General features: G+C 43.9%; 1 protein-coding gene across 3 annotated transcripts in view; it reads right to left on the reverse strand.

Annotated features, from left to right (window-relative positions):
- Positions 1 to 447: 447 nt before the first annotated feature.
- The window catches only part of N4BP1 (NEDD4 binding protein 1), a 48,330-nt gene continuing 28,799 nt past the window's right edge, over positions 448 to 19,978 (reverse strand). Inside the window, exons 3-8 of one of the 3 annotated variants that reach the window (XR_010939279.1) lie at positions 12,776 to 12,906; positions 11,110 to 11,206; positions 8,864 to 8,971; positions 7,085 to 7,192; positions 5,942 to 6,071; positions 5,131 to 5,265 (exon numbers count right to left, since the gene is read on the reverse strand). Coding sequence is in view for 2 of the 3 variants with exons in the window: in XM_067720609.1 (XP_067576710.1) it covers positions 4,908 to 5,292; positions 7,085 to 7,192; positions 8,864 to 8,971; positions 11,110 to 11,206; positions 12,776 to 12,906 (829 nt within the window). In the remaining variant the exon portion in view is untranslated. Of the gene's footprint in view, positions 5,293 to 5,941; positions 6,072 to 7,084; positions 7,193 to 8,863; positions 8,972 to 11,109; positions 11,207 to 12,775; positions 12,907 to 19,978 lie in introns of all 3 variants that reach the window. The other 2 variants (XM_067720609.1, XM_067720610.1) reach the window with 2 other exon arrangements.

The following is a 19,978-nucleotide window of genomic DNA, read 5'->3' on the forward strand; positions in this document are numbered from 1 at the left end:
CTGAGGAAAGGCATGAGAGCCCTCAGGTTTCCATGACAACAGGAACCTGGAACTCATGCCACCAGGAATCATGCTGTCATGCTTCTGCTTCTCTCCCACTATAGACCAGCTCCTCCCCTGACCCAGGGCAGGAAGCAGCCTCCAACAGACCTGGGTGTGACACTCTGTAGCCTCCCCCACCACTACCAGAGGGGACAATTCCAAGGAGTGGTCCTGACTGGCCTTAGCTTGGCCAGGTGTCTGTCCCGGCCACCTGTGGGCAGGACGACAGAGCACACTGCTTGGCTCAGCCTGGGGCAGGTGCCCATCCCTGGACCAGGTGGTGTTAGAGCCTTGACGTGAAGGGAAAATGGAGAGTAGTGGGTTCCAGGAGTGACTGCTGAGAATCTGATTTCCGAAGGCCTTGCTGGCTGCTAGAGCCGCTGTCAAGAAGGCACCATCCTCCAGTTCAATTGAGCAGACTTTATTCAGCACCTATTAAGTGCAAGGCACTGTGCTAGGTACTGTGGGAAATACAGAGAGTGAACACAGACAGCCCTGCCCACGAGGAGCTCACAGTCTAGAAAAGGAGGTAAGACACGGTACACAATCAGCTGCGGTGACACCAGCCAGAGTGGCAAGTGCCGAAAGCAAGACACAAATGCTATGGGGTCACAGAACACCATGAGGCTGCTTCTGTCGGAAGCTTTAGGCGAGGGTACAGAGGACGCAGGGCTGGGCCTTTGAGCGGGGAAGCCATTTGGGAGAAAGGGCATTTCTAGCAGAGGAGAGATGCACTCAGAGGTGGGAGCTCACAGGTAACAGAGGAAATTGGGTGGCTGCAGTGAGTGGGCAGGTGGGCTATACAAAGTGGGCAGTTAGGTACAACTGGGAGGTGGACAGCCAAGGATACTAAGCTCAAGGAGGTCTGAACTTGACGCTCTGGTCAAGAGAGCCACTGATCACCGAACAAGAAGAGGGGTGTGCAGAAATGTGTTCTTAGAAGATAAATCTAGTGGTTGTGGAGTCTGGGAGGGAGAGGGGGAAAGCTGAGAGGCGGGCTGACTGGTCAGAGGCTGACGCCCACACGGAGGCCATGAGAGCGTGACTGGGGGGCAGTGGTCAAAAAGGGACAAGAGTGGGCAAGGAGATCTTGTGGCGGGGGGGAGGGAAAGGAGAGCAAGGAACAGACGCAGGCCCAGTGTCTGGGGGACAGTGGGTCTGAAGATGTCCCAGGGCTTCTAGGTAGAGCTAGAAATGAACTCGTGAAGGGCAGGGCTGGAGCTGGGACTGGAAGCCATTGCAAAGAGGGGCGGTGGGAGTCAGGGAAGTGTGCTGGCCCCTAAGGGTGAGGGCTTCTCAAAATGTGGTCCCTGGGCCACCCGCATGGGAACCATCCAGGGAGCTTGCTGAAGCTGCAGATTCCCAGGCTTTACTCCAGAGCTACTGCATAAACATCTCTGGGGGTAGTGCCCAGCAATCTGCATTTTTACTAATAGCTGCCCTCCCTGCTGTGAGTCCCATAGCTGGTCCAAGGTTTGAGAACCACCTGTTGAACTGGCCTTTAGGTAAAAGAAGGAAGAGGAATGAAGACGTTTAGGAGTGAGGGAAATCTCAGAAAATAGGGAAATAAGGTCAACGATGTCATGCTACGGTCACTGAATGTGGACACGGAGATTAAGGATTGGGAAAAGGCCTCTGAATTTGGCAACTGGGCGGTCTCCGATGACTTTCCTAGACTATTCCCACGTGGTGGGGTGCAGGCCAAGTTTGCAGACAGGGGAGTGAAGAGTGGCAAGCGTGTGGGGGGGAAGTAGCGACAAACAGAGTTCCTTTCAGGTTATTTTAATCTCAAGGATCTGGAGGACATGGGGAATGATGGAGAGGTAGATAATGCAGAAATGGAGTCTGAGTAACTAACCAAACAAACTACCGTTGGGAGATGAGAGGAGATGGGCCCGGGGATGGATGGACGGACGGACGGAAGGAAGGACAGGTGGGGACGTGGAAGGGCTGGTGGGGAGGTGGAACTGGGGAGGGACCTCCAAAGGACGCGGTGTCTCAGAGGTGTGTGGGAGGCAGGCTGGGCCTGAGAGGGGGTGGTGCCCGGGCCCAGGGCCTGGGGGGAGGGGCACGGACCTGGCGGTGGCGGGGTGCGCTCAGAGCCTCAGGGGCTTCTATGCGTGGATCATATTCCCCACGTGCCACAATAAGCCCGGGCAATAAAGCAAAACCACCCCTCCTGTCACGGACACCAAAAGCTGCAACAGGCCCCCAGAGTCCCTGGAGACACAGCCACGGCCCGCTATGCCTGCCAGAACAATGCTGACCCTTCATCCAGGATGGCTGAGAGGCCTTCTTACCGTTCTTCCAGCTGGCAGCCTACAGGGTCTCAAACACCGGCTACTTGACAGAAAGGTCAAACCAGTCTTTCTTCTCCCAGAGGCGGCAGCCTGGGGCCTGGGGAAGAATGCAGGCCCAGGAATCACTCCGCATCACCACCTACTTATTCTTTAACCCTGGACAACCTCTCTGAGCAGCAGACACCAGTCTACTGAATGAGGGTGGCATCCTCTGCCCTGCCACCTACTTCATTCATTCCATGGAATGCCATGGAATACGGGATGCAGAGCCACCGCACACGACAGCCCCCTACAGCCCCAAGGCGTTACAGGAAGCACTGCTGCTGACACTCCCAAGGTGGTTTAGAACTCTCCCATGGGAGGCAGACCATCAAGAAATAGTTTACAGCATCAACACTGAGCCTAGTATTAAGAGGAGCCTGGGAACAAGTAACGGACTTCTTTTAATAATCGTTTGAAAATTGAATTGTAAAATATTAAATTTAACTAAATTTGATAGATTTAAGAACGAACCATGAATTGTTTCATTTACCAAGGTAAGTAAGTAATGCTTTTCTGACACTCCTCCCACTTGGTCTTCTATGTTCTTCCTTCCTGCAGCCGAGAAAGTGGAAAGGGGCAGGTAGAGCTCTCAGAAACAATACTAAGACCACAGAGGCTTACACAATTCATAGGTCAAAGGTCAAGTCACTTCTAGAGCCCAGAAAACTCCTGACCTCTAGGCCTAGCCAGCTCTACCTGGCATCAGTGGAGGCTCAGCCCCCTTCCAGGAAGACCTGTGGCTAAGTCCTGGCAATCAAGGTATGCCCTCTAGGTCCTTCTCTGAAACAGGAGAAGTGCTGGATTGGCAAGGCTGCTGGACAAAACCCTGACCCCAAAGGTCAGAGTCACTGCAAGACCCAACCCTCACACCTCTGCTGTTATTTTTAAAAACCACCAGTTGTGAAGCTGAGGCACAGGGGCTGGGACTAATGTCGCCTTCCGGCCTGCCTCGAGTCTTCCACCTCCACGTGCATAGCTGGGTGACTCGGGCAACCTGCCCCCTTGCTGACAAGCAGCTCCACAGTAGGATGCATCTTAAAGGCATCCAAGAGAAAACATGATTGAAGTACGACTTTGGCCACCTGGAGGACTCTGGACTCACCCCTCGAGGGATGCGGGGGTCAGACACGCCTGGAGGGAGCACTGGGGGGAGACACCTAGGTGTGCTCATGGCCAGCTAAGTCCCTTCACCGTGAAGAACGAACCAGCACCGAGTCCTTGGCAGCTGTTTCTGGGGACCGGGAGAGATGTGATCTACAAGGCAGACGTGAGACTGACCACGAGCAGCCTACGGAGAGAACAGGTATAAAATACGAAGCCCTTTGAAGGTCCAGAGAACAATAAAGATGTTAGGAATTAATTAGCCAGAAAAAGTATTTCACTGACACAGAATTTAGGCAACACTGAAAACACAATACTAAGATATCAGTTCTGAGAAAGACTCACAGACAGGAAGGGCAGCTTAGGAGGACACTAGAGAGACAAACACAGGAAAAATAAATATGGGGCTCTGGGTCCCCACAGAAGCTACTAATGCTGTTTACTGGCTTGGGTCATTCTTGAGAATAGAAAACCATTTTTTTGGCAAAGCTGCACAAACTTCACATGGCGGGTGGTCTCCCAAGGCTGTGGACACAAAATTACTCTAATGATGGGGCTCTTCACTAAACTTTCTCACATCCCACTAGTATCTTCAGAAGCTAATATGTGACTTCTAGAGTCAGTCAGGGACTGGCTGGTGAGTGTGTCTGAGCCCAGGACGAGGAATCCGGTCCACGGCTGCGGACTTGGGCGCGTCCAGACAGAGGGCACTCTGAGCCTCAGTTCCCTCTTCTGCAGGGTGGGAGGGGAGGAAGGGCTAGACTAAGTGAGCTCTCAAGTTTCTTCGGCTTGGATGTTCTGTGCGTCTAACTTTGCCCTGGTCATTAACAGCGGCTAGGCACAAGGTGCCATCTAGCGGCGCCACTTTTCACTCTCACAAATGGCTCCAATGAAAGACTCCAGAGGAGCAAAATTAACTCCTCGGGACTCTAATGCCAGGGCTGAGGGCAGAGGAGCTGGGAGGGGTGAGCACACTTCATGCTAGCGGATGTGACATAGTCATCTCAAGAAAATATAAGAGGTCTTGCCTTCCCTAAGAAAGCAACTCTTTTTTTATTTAGAAAGGCTAATCATATCCATTTGTCAATATTTTCAGCGTTAAGGAAAATAGTTTAAAAAACATAAAAATGTAAGTACACTCAAGAGTAACTGCTATTAAACAGTTCTGAACAGGCAGAAAATGTAGACTTTCCTTTTACAGAAAATGTTAAATCTGTAATAGCAGCATAATTTATATATAGAAAAAAGCTGGTTTTGAAAACCCAGATTTTTTTATACACAAAACATCTGTTTTTTTTCTATACACTACAACAGCATTTCCACTGGGAAATTGGTTTCTTCACATTTTGTCACTTCCTGCTGCCACGTGCAGATACTAGACTGAGTGCATCTTCAGCCCGGAGCCCCAGTTCCCGACGGCCTTCAGTCCAACACCATGGCGGAAAGCGCGTTCAGGTCTTTCATGTATGGATGAGCTGCCAAGATCTGGTCGATTTTCAGTCTTTGCTCTGAGTCAGGGAAGATCTTCAGAAGGGCTTCCCTTAGCTCGTTGGTTTCCGCAGAAGATCTCTGTGCTGGCATGGGCAGATTCTGCTGGATGTTGGGAAGGTTTGGCAAAAGTGGGAAGCGGGGCTGCTGAGGAAGCCAGTGGCTGGGTGGGGTGCCCTGAATCCGGGCTGGAGGCTGGTGGCCGGTGCTGGCTGCCTGGGTGCCAGGGACTCTGAAGTTGGGGTCAAACATGCCCACATTTGGCAGGGCATTGAGTAGGGGCTGCATATCTCTGTGAACGGAAGCAAGTCCTGGTGAGCTGGGTTATGAGATAAACAAGAAATCTGTCTAAACATCTGCTGCTGACACCAAGGCTCAAGGAGCTGCTTGCTCTCTGGCCTCTGAAGGCAAGATAGAAGACTGCAGCCAAGGCAGGGATGGCAGCTGTCCACAGTGGGGCCCGTGAGGATGCCAATGACACCAATGCCCCATCAGTCATGACAGGGAATGCTAGCTCTTCATGAGCGACTCCACCTCCCTGGCCTGCTGCTGTGAGGACTAACCAGCTGCTTGGCTCTAAACCAGGGTGTACCAGAATCACCTGGAAGCTTTCAAAAGAACTGGAAACAGGGCCCTACTCTCCTGCAGATTCTGATTCTCTGTGGAGCCTGGTTGACAGGGCTGAGAAAAAGGAAACCACTTTGGGCAGAGAGGCTGCCTCCCCAGCCCCCCAAGTCTGAGTGAGACATTGGTGCCCACAACTTGAATGCACGTGAGTGTGTATACAGCGTCCGTACTGTGAAAAAGCCTCCCACTTGACTCTGCCTTGCAGCTGAGAAATGGGGCTGCCTGAACACTTCTCCCAACTTCAAAAGCTCAGTCCCTCTGTGGGGGGGGCTATTACTAACTTCTTATTCAATTAGTTAACACTTTTGTGAAGAGCCATTAGGTGAGCAGGCAGGACTGACCCTGCTGCCAGGCTGCTGAGGCTGTAGAAGGAGCCGGAACTCTCCTTCCATTGTTTGACCCATGGGCCTTGATGCTTGCACACAGGCCTCAGGTCTTAAAGCCTAGCAGAGGATTTCCAAGTTCAGACTTCTGAAAGAAAATGAGACATGTGGACATTCAACAGGTGTTAAAAATGGCTGCCGTTCTCTTGGTGTCAGTAGAGAAGCAGGACCTTTGGGAACTAAGTCCTCATCTGTGTAATGAAACCCAAAGGCTCAAAAGAGAAATGATTCACAAGACCTGGGAGCTGAAATCATGCTGGTCTTGTGTGCAGAAGACAGCTCTGTGTGAACCACCCGTCCCCCCAAAGGATCCTGTTATAAATGGAAAGGATCAGCTATAGTCTCACTGCCTTAAAAAGCTGGGGGAGCTGTGCGTCTGATTCCTTTCAGTTTAGACCTCCATAGCATCCCTGTGCAAACATCTGCTGAGAAATACACAGAAATGTAGCCTGTTTTACTTTAAAAAAGGGAAAAGGTCTATCACTGGGGAATATGATCTGCCACTCAGGCACACAGGACACTTTAGTTAACAGCGTCCATTACTTGAGAATTCTGAAAACAGAAACAACCACTAGCAACATGTCTTTAAACACAAACAAACAAAAAACCCAAATCCACAACAAAGAAAACCTAAGCTATCAAATCAATTTCGGATAAATAGAGAATACTGGCTTCTCTATTAAGTGAGGTAGAAAGTAACACTTCCCCAGGCAGTGATTCCTGAAGAGTAAATAAATTAATATAAGCATAAAATATTCAAAGCAAATGATTTGGGAAAATCAACTTAAAAAAGATATTCAGACACACACCATGAACCCAAGCAGCATTCACTAATAAGTGACCACTAGCAAAATCTGCTTTGTCTTCTTAGACCTACAGAAAATCTGGCTCCCCATCCTCTCCTGGGATTAAAACCAAAAGGACCACAAATGAAGATTTGGTCTTTGGGAGACATTCCACATATATTTCACCAGCACTAAATCTAAGGCTATTTTAAAAAATAAAACACCATTTTTAATCTTTAGAGAGAGAGTACTCACCCTGAAGCACAAAGAACTGAAACAAACTTGTAAATGCAAGACAATCTGGAAAAGGAAATACCTAAGGAAGACTTCCTTCCGAAGAAATTCTTCTAATCGAGGTCCACTTCTTCCCAGAGGATCATCAGGGACCATAAATATGTCCCCCACAAAGGTATACTGGAGCAATCTACAACATGGAGAACAATTACAGTGCTGGAGGAAAAAAATTAAAGGCTGCTTAACTGCCTAAAGCAAAAAACAAATACACCCCAGTTAAACCATTTTAATTTCTCTTTTGGATACAAATATTGGTCAATACAATAGAGTAAGAAACTTTTACCCTATTGGCTCTCACATTTCTTAGCAAGACTTTCAGATTTTTATCTGGGCCTGGGAAGCAGTTCCTTCTCCTGACTTTCAATGTAACTTTGAAAAATAAGACTGAAAGACTGTCTTAGGATACAACAGGTGCTTAGGATACAACAGGTGCTCAACCAAGGTTTAATTTTTGAATAAATGAGTCCATAAGCAAACCCACTGATGTTCTTTTAAAAAAGGGAAACAGTGTATGAAGAAAGAATATTGAAGGTCAGTTGAGCATGATTTATCAAGTCTACAAAAATGTTTAAAAAAGAAAAAAGTCCAAATGGCTGGTTTGCTGCTTGGACTTTGGTTTCTGCCTTGTTTTATGAATTCTGAAGGCAATGGGTTGGTGTGTGACTGAGTCTTGACTCATTTAAACCTTCCATGCATACACAGATGAGTGTCCAATACTGACAATGAGCCCAGGGCACAGATCCAACAGAAGCACATACTGTACCCAGGTCAAAGACCAATTCTGAGCTCAGCTATCAACAACAGTTTTTTCAGTCAAAATGCATATAGTAATTAACTTTCACCTGGGCATCATTTTCTAGAATGATGAACCAAAGAATCATTTTCTAAAATCCTCCAATGATTCAACAAAATATAAATATCAGACAAGTGGCAACTGTGAAACCCCTAAAGAGGTAAGTAGGTAGTTACACTAGTTATAGAATAGTTATACTAGATATACACAGCCTTGAGGTATGTTTTTTAGATTTGTGGCATTTATGACTCATCCCTGGCACTACCATAAGAATATTGCTTTTTGTTAAGTAACTTGTCAGACGATGCTTGCTAATGGAAAGTCCTGGAAGCTTGTGTTCACTGATCTTAATGCAGCTGAACACATTCAGAGTGTCATTACAAACAAAAAACTTACAGTAGTGACTGCAAACTCCTGACTTTGTTATTTTGGATGATATTCAACATGTTTTCAATACAGATGACTAAACTTGGTAAAATGATGGTAAAATGCTCAAGAAAAGCATCAGATAGTAAAAAGTAGAAACACTCTCTCCTCTCCCAGAAGTGAAAGCCCAATCAGTATGTTGATTTTGGTCCTACCCTCTTGATGAACTCATAGTTGTCATTGAACCCCAACCTTCATATTTCATAACTGAGTAAGGTCAGGAGGCCCAATGACTTGCTCAAGTATCCCTCGGCATCAGGGCAAGGTGAAGTCAGGTGGCCATTTCTGCTCCATCACAGTTAACAGAGAGTTAACTGTGCCACAGAGATGTGCCTCTTGCCTCCTGCCAGGGAAAACTGATCTACAGAAGACACCTGTAGGCACAGAGCATGCTCACACATCACCTGCTGGAGCTACTGCTTTGTGTTGAGTCCTCCCACTTACGGAGAAGGGCCAGCCATCCTGTGGACTGGGAGCATAGTCTTATACTTTAGGCCCCCGACACTGCTTCCAAGGTGGACGCAAAACAAATAATAAACAACAAAAGACATCTCTGACCAAAGACAAAGAAGAAAATATTACCTTTTTGTAATTATTTCTCTCCAAGAGGCTGACTCAGTCACAAATTCTCTGAAGTTATCATTTGTTACAATTATGCCACCAGTTTTGTCCGCTAAGTGTAGTAGAAACCTATGGTAATATAAAAGTGGTTAAAACGGGCAAGGAGGCAGGCATCCCTGGCTCAGAGAAGCTGTGTTATAAGAAAACAAAAGGATTTCCTCTTCACAGGAAAATCACCAAAGAATTTAACCAAGGCTGGGAAGCAGAAAGTTAAGCCCTTGTCAACTGAAGATCAATCTGAAATACTGAACATCTGAAATTACTAGAATAATTATAAATGAAGATCTGGTTTTCATACAATCTAACTCTTTTTCCAAATAATCTCAACCATAATTTATACAGCTTTCTAGAGAAGTTGTATTATCAATAAAGGGTGGTAATAAGATAATGCATGAGGACTAGAGCAGAGAATGAATAAGGGTTGACAAGCCTGTGAAATCACTGTTAGGGTTTTAGTTGATAAGCTACGGTACTTTGGTTCTAAGAGTAGCTGCTTGACACAGTTGGCCTCGCAATGTTTTTTTCAATGCCTAAATTCACATTTTCTGCTCTGACTTAAGAAGAGATGTCCGGAACTGCCATTCAGTTTAGTCCAAGTTATAGATCCACTCAAATGCAAATTATGAAAAGATACATGGTAATCAAAAAGTTTAAGAATTAAATATTAAGGAGAATTCTATTTCATTGTTGGAGATTATTCATGTTCAAGCCCTCTTAATGAGAGATTCGTGAGGATAATATGAGTTTTATCTCCTAATCAGGATAACCGCATTTGCCTGAGGCAATGTAGACAAAGATAATGAAACAATAAAGTAAGAGAATCACTACTAGAATTAAAGGTGCAAACAACTGCTTTTATTAATAGCAGTGAGTACTTAAAAGAAGATTAAAAAACAAGCCTCATTAGTTTCAGAAATCTTAGGAAACCTTGGTAAGTAAATATGATTTAGCATTTTGGATTTATTAATAAGTATCTTAAATTATTTCTAACTGGCATGAACTGTAAGTGGTAATATCTGCCCAGACGTATTAACAAAAATAGGTAGTAAGGGCTTCCGTGCATGTACTGTGAATCAGGACTCATATTCACATCTGCTAAAAACCCAGAGAGCCATATAAATTAAGCAAAGGCCTAGCCTACACACTTGCGTATGCATTCAATTTCTGCTGGTGTGAGAATGAAGCTGCAGCGTTAGAGCATCTGAAGGTTCTTCACGAGCCTGGCGGTCCGACCTGCCTTTTCACCTGAGCACTCCACGGTCCCTACCCAGTATCTTAGAGCTGGAGCAAGGGTGGGCCCTCCATCCCACTCTCCCAGTACCTTCTCACCTACGCCCCGGCCCAAAGGTGCCCCCTCCCACACTCTTCTTCATGCCACCCCTGACTCTCCCCATCAGATCTGGTCTCTCATACCAGCCTGGTGAAGGGTAAGGGGCTGTCAGTGAGAAGGCCCTTTGGACGTTCTGCTGAATGTCCGCTGTCACCCCAAGTCCCCTTCCCTTGCTACGCCCCTCTTTTCAGCTCTCACCCATCTGACCATCACTCACTACCTTGGGTTACAAGCTAAGCACTGTCTTCAATGTGGGGGAGCACTGTGGTAGAACGCTGAGGCTAAACCACTAGGGGGCTTAAGTGCTAGAGGCCAGAGAGAAAGAAAGAGGGTGAGGGCAGGAGAGGAAAGAACAGGCAGCCACTGTTTAGGTTCCCAGACACTTGTCATCTCAGCACCTGTTCTCTGAGCAATGTAACAACCTAAGAAATGCAGCTTATTCCTATAACATGAGGGGCAGCTGAGACCATGTTCTATGATGTGGAAGAAATACTGAGGGCTCAGGCATCACAATGACAGACTAAGTCACTGGCCAAGTATAACCAGCAGGAGACAGAGGGATGTTTGAAAACCACTCTTGAGGCTGCCACACTAGGACAAGACAAACATTACTTTTAGGAAGTATCAAAAAGACTACAAACTCAATATCTGCTTTTACTTATAGATTCTCAGTCATGTTTTATTAAAAATTCTAACTCAGCAGCTTCTTTGGTAATCTCCTAAACCGTACAGCAAAGACCACTGAATGTATAACCTTAATGACCATAAATGTTAAAATTCTCAAACCCGAGCCAAGCGTGTCCACCGTCCGGTGGAGGAGGTGGTTGGCCCCTCACCACCCCACACCCACTTTAGAAAGGAAACCAGCCTTTCATACCTGTCATCATGAGAAGCAATTCTTTCTCCAAAGACCATCCGTGCAGGAGTTAAAGATAATATTCCGAGCTCCTGGAGCTGGGTTAAGAAGTGCTGTTCTGTTCATGGAATAAGTTGAATACACATTCAGAAAAAGGCTATCTTCCCAGATATTTAAATAAATGAAAGCACTCCCAAATGTTTCACCTGAAGAGTTGTGGGAAACCCTTTTTCTATTGACTCAAGAAGACTCAATGTTACTAACTTACTGGGACGGAAGGGAAAAAAAAAAATCAAGCAAGACATATACTAAGACAAATATAACATAAAAACTGACTTTAGCTATTTTTTAAACTTAAAACTGTTCAACTCATTTGCTTCTTAAATTAAGAAGAGTAAACCATAAACTTATATTTAATGGATCTTACCATTAAGAACTTTTTCACAGCCACATTACAAGCAGTAGAGGACAAAGAGAGTAAGGGCAAGAGTCCCTGGGAGGGAGGGCAGGGGTGGGAACAGGAAGAGTGATGGCAGTAGAAGCAGACAAACTGCTCTGTCCCGATCCCAGGAAAGGCAGGCTTGGTCTCTATTCCAAGAGTTTGTCAAATCTCCCTCTGGTTGGCATCCTATCTAATCTCTCTCTGTTATCTGTACAAATATTTACTGATTTTCATGGGAGTGGGTTGTGACAGAAGATAAAGGAGGGCCAAAGCCACAAACGAGTAATGGGCAAAAATGAAGCTAAAAGCTCAGAATCTAAGATCCCCACACCTACATTCCCTACAATGGTACTCACCACTGACTTAAGCTGAAGTGCCCAAACATGGTGTCTTTATGATTCTAGAAATGCACAGCACATAAGGCTTACAAGACTCTTACAGGGATCTTACTGCAAAAATAACTGAAATGAGTGGATCTGCCTCATTTCTCAAGTACCTTCTGTTAGGACCAATACATTCCCCTGAGTGAGGCAAACTGGGATACTTGGGAAATGTGGTTTTACCATTTCCACCTCAACAGTGACTAAGTTTTACTTCCTGCTGTAAATGTGTTGGGGGAGTCCTGTTCTCACGCTTCCTCCTCCCAATCTACCTTTTATTTCCAGGTAATCTGATGTGTTAAGCTGCCTGGCATAGCCCTTTCACTGGTTTTCCTATTACGACCCAAGAAACAAAAAACTTCAAGCTTCTCTGGAATATTTAAGGATTTATAGTAAGTTCAAATCTTTTGTGTGTGGCCTGCAGGTCAGCCACGCAGTACCATACAATTAACATAAATGACTCATATTAAGCTATTAAACAGGCTGTTAAAAAGGCATTCTCTTTGAGGGTTCCAAATTTATCAAATGGCCATTTTCAAAAATACTGTTTAAAGAGTAAGAAACCCAGGCTACTAGAAAGACATATTTAATCAACTTTTTAGAAAGTCAAAGAAAATTTTTGTGATATATAATGACGTCTAATATAACTTTCTATATAAACAGCTATTTAACTTTCCATCCTTCCCCCAAGTATTTCTTATGCTGTAATACTCTTCAACTGATTTTTTTTTACTGGGTGCAAAGAATTTACAGTTTTGTTTTTAAAGTTGCTGCACATGACTCTATTCTAAGTAGTGTGTGTTGCAATTACAAGCCAACTCATTAAATACCTAATTAGTAATCTGGAAAAATCAGTTTGCCTCACCTGTGACATTAGGATCACGCCTTGTTCTCCACTGCGGGACAAATACAGTGATGTTTCTGTTGCCAAGCTTCCAAAAATATTCAACCGCAATCGCAATTCCACGACAAGAAAAGAACTTTTTCAGACCATGGCTATATGAGAAAAAGTAAAATTTATTTCAGTTTAAAGCATGTTTAAAGTATGTTAAGTTTCACCATGATAACTTTAATAATTAATTATTTAATTTAATAATTTCCTTTAATAGTCTGCTGCTCTGCAAAGCCAAGAGAGGACCCATGATAGGAGGTAGGATTCTTAATAGCTCTGTGATTTCTGTTGTATTTTATTCAGCTGATTTAATTGAGTGCCCTTTTGTGGTAGAAGGCAGTTTTAGCTTTAGGGGAATACTTGTTTATTACACCTTTTTTTTTTTTTTCCTGCAGTAAAAAACACAGGCTCCGGACGCACAGGCTCAGTGGCCATGGCTCACGGGCCCAGCCGCTCCGCGGCATGTGGGATCTTCCTGGACCGGGGCACGAACCCGTGTCCCCTGCATCGGCAGGCGGACTCTCAACCACTGCGCCACCAGGGAAGCCCTTATGACACCTTTTATTTTTGTTTTCAGATAAAGAGACCTAGTCCACGGGCCTCTAAGAATGTTCTATGAATTTTATGAAGGAATTTGTTGCTGAAGCAGAAGCAGCTGCGATCAGAACTATTCCATGACAGGGTCCTCACCACCACAACTTCCAAAGGCTTCGCGAATGCCTGTGGCTCCAGGAGGGCTGCATCCCCTTTTCTGGAGAACTGTGAAAGTGACTCAGTTTACAGCTTCCAGGAAACAAGTTGAGGGCAAGGCTCAAATGAAACTACCTGGGGGCCATGGCTGTGATTTTGTTGAACGAAGCAGAAAGCAGGCAGAAAATAAACACGGGACAGTACTGAACATGACTGAGTACACTTTTTCTGCAAAAGGCCAGGCACTGTCTGCTGCGCCACGGTTGAACTGTCAACCGTAAGTAAAGGGGTGTAGCTAAATTCCATGTTTATAAAAACAGGTGGTGGCCAGATTTGGCCCCTAACTTGTAACCCCTGGTATAGAGGATTAAAAGCTGTTCCCCACCCCAAAACCTGGTAACAAATTTCAAAAGAAAAGAAGAAAAATATTTAAAATTTATTCTCCAGCAGTTAAGTAAAAGTAAAGGTTTTATTTAAAAAGTGTTTTTAAAAGTTTGAAATTTTGCAGGTAGTAATCCATTTGTCTACTCATGAGTATTAGAAAAAGGGAGAAATCCCTGTGATGTTACAGTTGAGATTAGCATAATCTGTCCTCAGTGCTTCAATGATCGCCTATGAGGCAATGACAGTAAATTCTGCATCTTCAGTCCTGTCTTCTCACATCTCAAAACCACTTGGCAGGTACTTCCTTCATTTGGAGCTCTGCCTCCTCAGGCACAAAGTGTCCCAAGTCACCCCCAGGCTCTGCTAATTCTAACCCACCTGTACTGACTCCAGTCAGACTGACCCTGAAATGCAGCCATGCAGTCTCTGATTCTGCTCAGGGCCTTCTACAGCATCATTCTTCTACACAAATCCAGTGCCTGGCTTCCAGGGCGCCTCCACACCTGACTAGTCAGATGGGATCTGGCCAAAGCATACCTTCTGCTTCCACCACCATCCGTCATCACACTCTGGATTTTGGCCCAGGTGGTCTTGCCATTTGACTCTTCCTGGATTCTGAGCTTTTTCTTCTCTCTTAAACCTCTTCCCCGAATGCCCTCAGGACCCAAGGCCAGTCACTCTTCTTCTATGAAGCTGTCTCTAGACACAGGCCCTCAACCATCCCTCTTCTTTTCTCTGACTTGCTATCTTGTACTGTGCCCCAGAACCACAGAACTTAGGAATGCATTTAAAAGTCACATTAGAGATAAAAAGAATGAAACACCTCTCGAGAGACAGAGCCACTTGCCCAGCTTGCACTGTCAGAGGGTGGATGAGCTGGGATTAGACTGACATTTCCTCACTCCTGGGCCAGTGCCCTTTCAACTATCCCCCCAGTGGTACTGTCCCCAACTAAATCTACATTCTCATGGAGCAGGAATGGGCTGGACCTGTAAGAAACATCTAAAGTCCAGAAGAGTGGCTCAAAAATGCCTCCTTTTAGAGGCTAAAGCCCACTCTCTTCTCAGTGAACCATAAATAAGAGACTGCACAGGCATCAGCTATACCCCAGAAAACGTATGCAAGTAAACAAACCCATTCTTGATGAAATAACTTAGCAGTGGTTTATTTATAAAAAAGCATTTAAATATGGCAAGAATGTAGCAATATGACATTTATTACTGGGGCAGGGGGGGTAGTTTTTGTACAGGGGGTCTTACCCTTGAGATAAACGCACTAAAAAAGCTTATAAAGTGCCTTCTTAGTTTATTCATCAGACACAAATGTGTATGAACTCTTTTTCTCCTCCTTTCCTTAAATGCTTCTGTTGATGGAAACAGTAGAAACTGGGTGGAAATAAAGTCCCCAGTCCATTACCTTGGGTCACTAAGGAAAAGGAGGGAAATGACAGTAGATAAAATTCTGCTGCCCTGGACCCCTCACAAGCTTAGAGGGGGAAAGTGGAGTTTCTAGAATCATTAGCACTAAAACAAATTTCCAAAGGGTTAGTTATCCTCAGTGATAAGATCAAATCATTTTTAATACCCTGAAAAATCTCTAGCGCTGTTTTAGGAATAAATAGCAGTTCAAAATTCTGGTAGAGAACAAATGGACTCATCCATAAAACAACAGAAACAAAATCAAGTGGAGCCAAATTACTGACCTTAAAATAATACGAAGTGTCCTTGACCTTGCCTACTTTTACTCTCACACCCTGACCAGGCAAAAAATGTGCTGTCTCCTAGCCTCCCTGCAATCAAACCAGAGCAACTTGCTGACAGGTAAACTCAGACCAGTGGTCTTTTCGGACTCAGAGACAAAGGGTATACGTACAATAACACCTCTCTACATCTGTGAAGGCCAAAGCTCTGGGGTTCGCAGATCCAAACATAGAATTAACAGATATTAAGCCTGAGAAGCCAGATGTGCAGGCTCTCAAGGGAGATTTAAACTCCTGTTTCCATAAACTTGGGAACAACTTATAATATCTGGTTGCTTTCCATACTGTAGCAGACAGTCAACTAGAAAGAGGGCCCAAAGCAGAGAGGAGGTGGGTGATAAATACCTGATAAACACTCATGGCCACCACAGAACCAAGACAGGGCAGTGTGGGAAAAGAGTGAGAAACCTTTTGAGCTACCCAGGAAAGAATAATCCCTTTCTACAGCTTCCACTTAATAAAAATAGCCACGGAACCCTGATATAGAAAGACTAGCATGAAAAATGGTTAAAATGTAGAGGCAAGTGAAGGGACAAACCTCATCTACATGGAAAATTATCTACACAGATAAGTCAGGTGCTCTTATGCTGAAGTTTCAAACTGACAGAGACCGAGTGTTATCTGGCCTCCATGGTGATGCCTAGCCACACACAAACAATTTCCATTTACTCATCGTTTGACTCACTCGTGGTGACAAATGGGAAAAACCAAGTAGAGATATGCATAATCAGCAGCATTAAGTAGGGTATTTTGGAATTTCTCACGGTGTGTTATAAACTGCAGACACCACACTGGACAGACAAATAAACAAGGCTCTGCAGAAACCCAGGGATGGGTGGGCCTGAATGGCTCTAAGGTGGGGTTCAAACCTATTGCTTAAGAACTCAAATTTCCTTTTTAACTACTTCCTCAACTAGCTGGGTCAAATTAGCGAGGTTTACTCAGCAGTGCCTGAGCAACTCAAGACTTAGGTATCCAATGTTGCCAAGGCCTAAAAGTTCAACCTCAGCTTCTGTGGGAAGAGGCAGGGTGTGTGATGGCTCTGGAGAGTAATATCATGGGCCCAAATCTCATATCTGCATAATCTTGGACAAGATTTTTAGGCCATATCATATTATATACATTACAGATTAATTTTTACTTCACAAAACTGGTGTGAAGATGATATTTTAAAAGATAAAGTTGAGCACCTGACACATAACAAGTGTTTGTTTTAAGATTCCAAATACTTGGGGGCTTCCCTGGTGGCGCAGTGGATAAGAATCCGCCTGCCAATGCAGGGGACACGGGTTCGAGCCCTGATTCAGGAAGATCCCACATGCCGCGGAGCAACTAAGCCCATGCGCCACAACTACTGAGCCTGCACTCTAGAGCCCGCAAGCCACAACTACTGAGCCCGCATGCTGCAACTACTGAAGCCCGTGCGCCTGGAACCCATGCTCCGTAAGAAGAGAAGCCACCGTGATGAGAAGCCAGCGCAATGCAACTAAGAGTAGCCCCGGCTCGCCGCAACTACAGAAAGCCTGAGCGCAGCAACAAAGACCCAATGCAGCCAAAAATAAATAAAAATAAAATAAATAAATTTATTTAAAAAAACAGACTCCAAGTATTTGTTCAAATGTAATCCAAATTGATTAGTAGAATAGCAGTTGGAATAGCAATATAAATGGGTGGTGAAAAATCATTTAAACAATCCTAATCTTTCTTAGTCTTTAATTCATTGATTCATTCAAGCCATCGTCACCAATTGGCTACTATGTGCCAGGCACCATGGACCTTGGGGGTAGTTCAGGGAACAGAACAGACACGCATCGCTTCTTTTATGGAAGTTATAGTCTATAATTCACATATAATATTGAAGCAGTTGATTTAGAATAATAATTTTTTCTGACTTAAAAAAATTAAGGTGAAATTCACATAACATAAAATAATCATTTTAAAGTGAACAATTCAGTGGCATTTAGTACATTCACAATGTTGTGCAACCACCATTTATATCTTATTCCAAAACATTTCCATCACTCCAAAATAAAACCCTGTACCCATTAAAGAGTTTCTTCCCAGAATAAGAGTTAATTTTAATTACTGATGTTTTCAGATCAATCTACATCAAATTAAGTATAAGTCTGTCTTCTTAGGATAATACATCCTTTGTAAAAGAGTTGCTTTTGAGACACCTGTGAATTCAAAGAAAATCGAAATCCTCTCTCAAATAATCAGCTTATGGTTTCCCTTAGTGCACTAATTCAGCGGTTTTCAAAAGAAATGGTACTGTACTGAAGGGTGTTAGGAAATATGTGACACTGTTTTGGGGTGTCACAATGGCCGGAGGGCAGTACGGGCAAAGTAGGAGGGACTAGATATGCAAAACACCCTGTCCTGGATAGCCAGTGCCACTCTAAATTCCAATAGTGACCCCTTTGAGAAATATACTAGTTACCACAAAAAGGTTTTTTAAAAGTGTCATTATCACTGCTCATTCTACCTTAATTTGCATTTCTTAGTCTTTGAACACCAATTTGGGAAATCTCTCCGTACACAGAAAAATGAGAAAGGATTAATATTACTCATAATCGTGACCTAAATTTTATATCATCATTTGGCTCAAGAAATTGTAACAAGGAGGAACTACTGTGGGGCTTGGACAGTGAGTGATTGAAATTGCACTTTACATTTTTACTTAGATAATGCTATGCAGCTATGGGTCATTTGCTGGGTTTCCCCCAAAAGAACTGCCAAAAAACAAAGTGAAATGACAATAAACAGTATTATTTGGAAATGAAGACAAGTATATTACACATTTTTACTGCCTATATTCAAACTTTAACATATGAAATGCTGGCATTTTCTTCTTTTTTTGACAGCAAAGTACAGCACCATTCAAAAAAATAAAAATCAAAAGAATCCCTGCATTTTAAAAAATAGATACTAAAATATTTATAGATGGAAATGAAATATCTGAGAATTCCTTCAAAATGGGTGAAAGGCAGCAGGTGGGGGTATAGGTGAAACAATGTTTGAAATGATGAAACAAGATGGGCCATGTATGTGATGGGCACATGCGAATCCCAAATGGAATTTCGCACATGCGAATCCCACATGGAATTCATCCTATTATCTTCTTGTGAATTTCTTTGAAAATTCTAACCAAAAAAAAAAAATCAACAAAACAAAAAATAATGAATACATAATAAATGTGTATTTTAATAATAAAATTCACTTTATTTTTCAATTTTATCAAGTATTCCTGAAAAATCAGGGGATTAACTGATCTTTTAGAACTCCTAGGAAAGAGGTCACATAAACATTCAGCAATTCAGAAAAGTACAGCTGACCCTTGAACAACACAAGGTCTGAACTTCAAGGTCCACTTAAACGTGGATTATTTTTTCCAGTAGTAAATACTACAGTACTGTATGATCCAAGGACTCAGAACAGCTTTATGGAGGGCTGAATAGTAAAGTTATTTTGCCTGGGCAGAGGGTCGGTGCCCCCTAACCTCACATCGTTAAAGGGCCAGTTGTATTTCAACGACTTCATTCCATGTCCAATGTCCATCGTTAAAGGGCCAATTGTATTTCAACGACTTCATTCCATGTCAGAAGGTCCTGCCAACCTTCCATGCCCCATTTCTTGAACTGCAGCTACTTAAATGCTACACCTTGAAGACTTCTTCAAAATCAGCGGAGTAACTGGTTTTGAAAACCGGAGGGAGACTACCTAGCAGTTGTTGAAATGGCGTGATAAAGATGTCCTTTAGGACGGGGCAAAAGGCTGTAGCAAGTGAAACTCAGGAGGCCGAAACCTGCCTGATGTCAAACAGCTGGTCCACAGTGAGGTGGAGACTCTCTGACCCCCAAACTCTCCTTAGTCACTATATCAAACCGCCCCTTAGAGAACAAATCCAATCCCACACTGGAAGTATAAAATCAGAATCCTAAGAGGGTTCCAAGACAGGCTAAATGGAAACGATCATTTAACTCCTTTTACTAAAAACAAATATACAAACTTTTAGTAGGAGCAGAGGCCCATAAAGAAGCCCAAACTGAAGAATTTCCTTAGAAAGGAAATTGCTATCACTCTATCAACAAAAGTATAACAGGAGTACATCACACCTATTATCCCTGCACATACATGGCTAAAGACCTGGCATGCTGTACATAAAAAGAAAAAATCTCTTTTTTGTCTTAAGCTTCATCCTCGTATTCAAAACCTAATGGTGTTCATGGCATTAAGAACCTAAGGATTTAAAAGTCTCTTTACTGCTTATCACTGGGAAACGCAATGTGAAAAGGCAAGTTTTCTATCATTCCTTGCTCTCAGAAATACAGGTTCAGCAGAGT

This window comes from Pseudorca crassidens, chromosome 20 (genome assembly GCF_039906515.1).
Source record: "Pseudorca crassidens isolate mPseCra1 chromosome 20, mPseCra1.hap1, whole genome shotgun sequence".
In the NCBI taxonomy this organism is placed as follows: Eukaryota; Metazoa; Chordata; class Mammalia; order Artiodactyla; family Delphinidae; genus Pseudorca; species Pseudorca crassidens.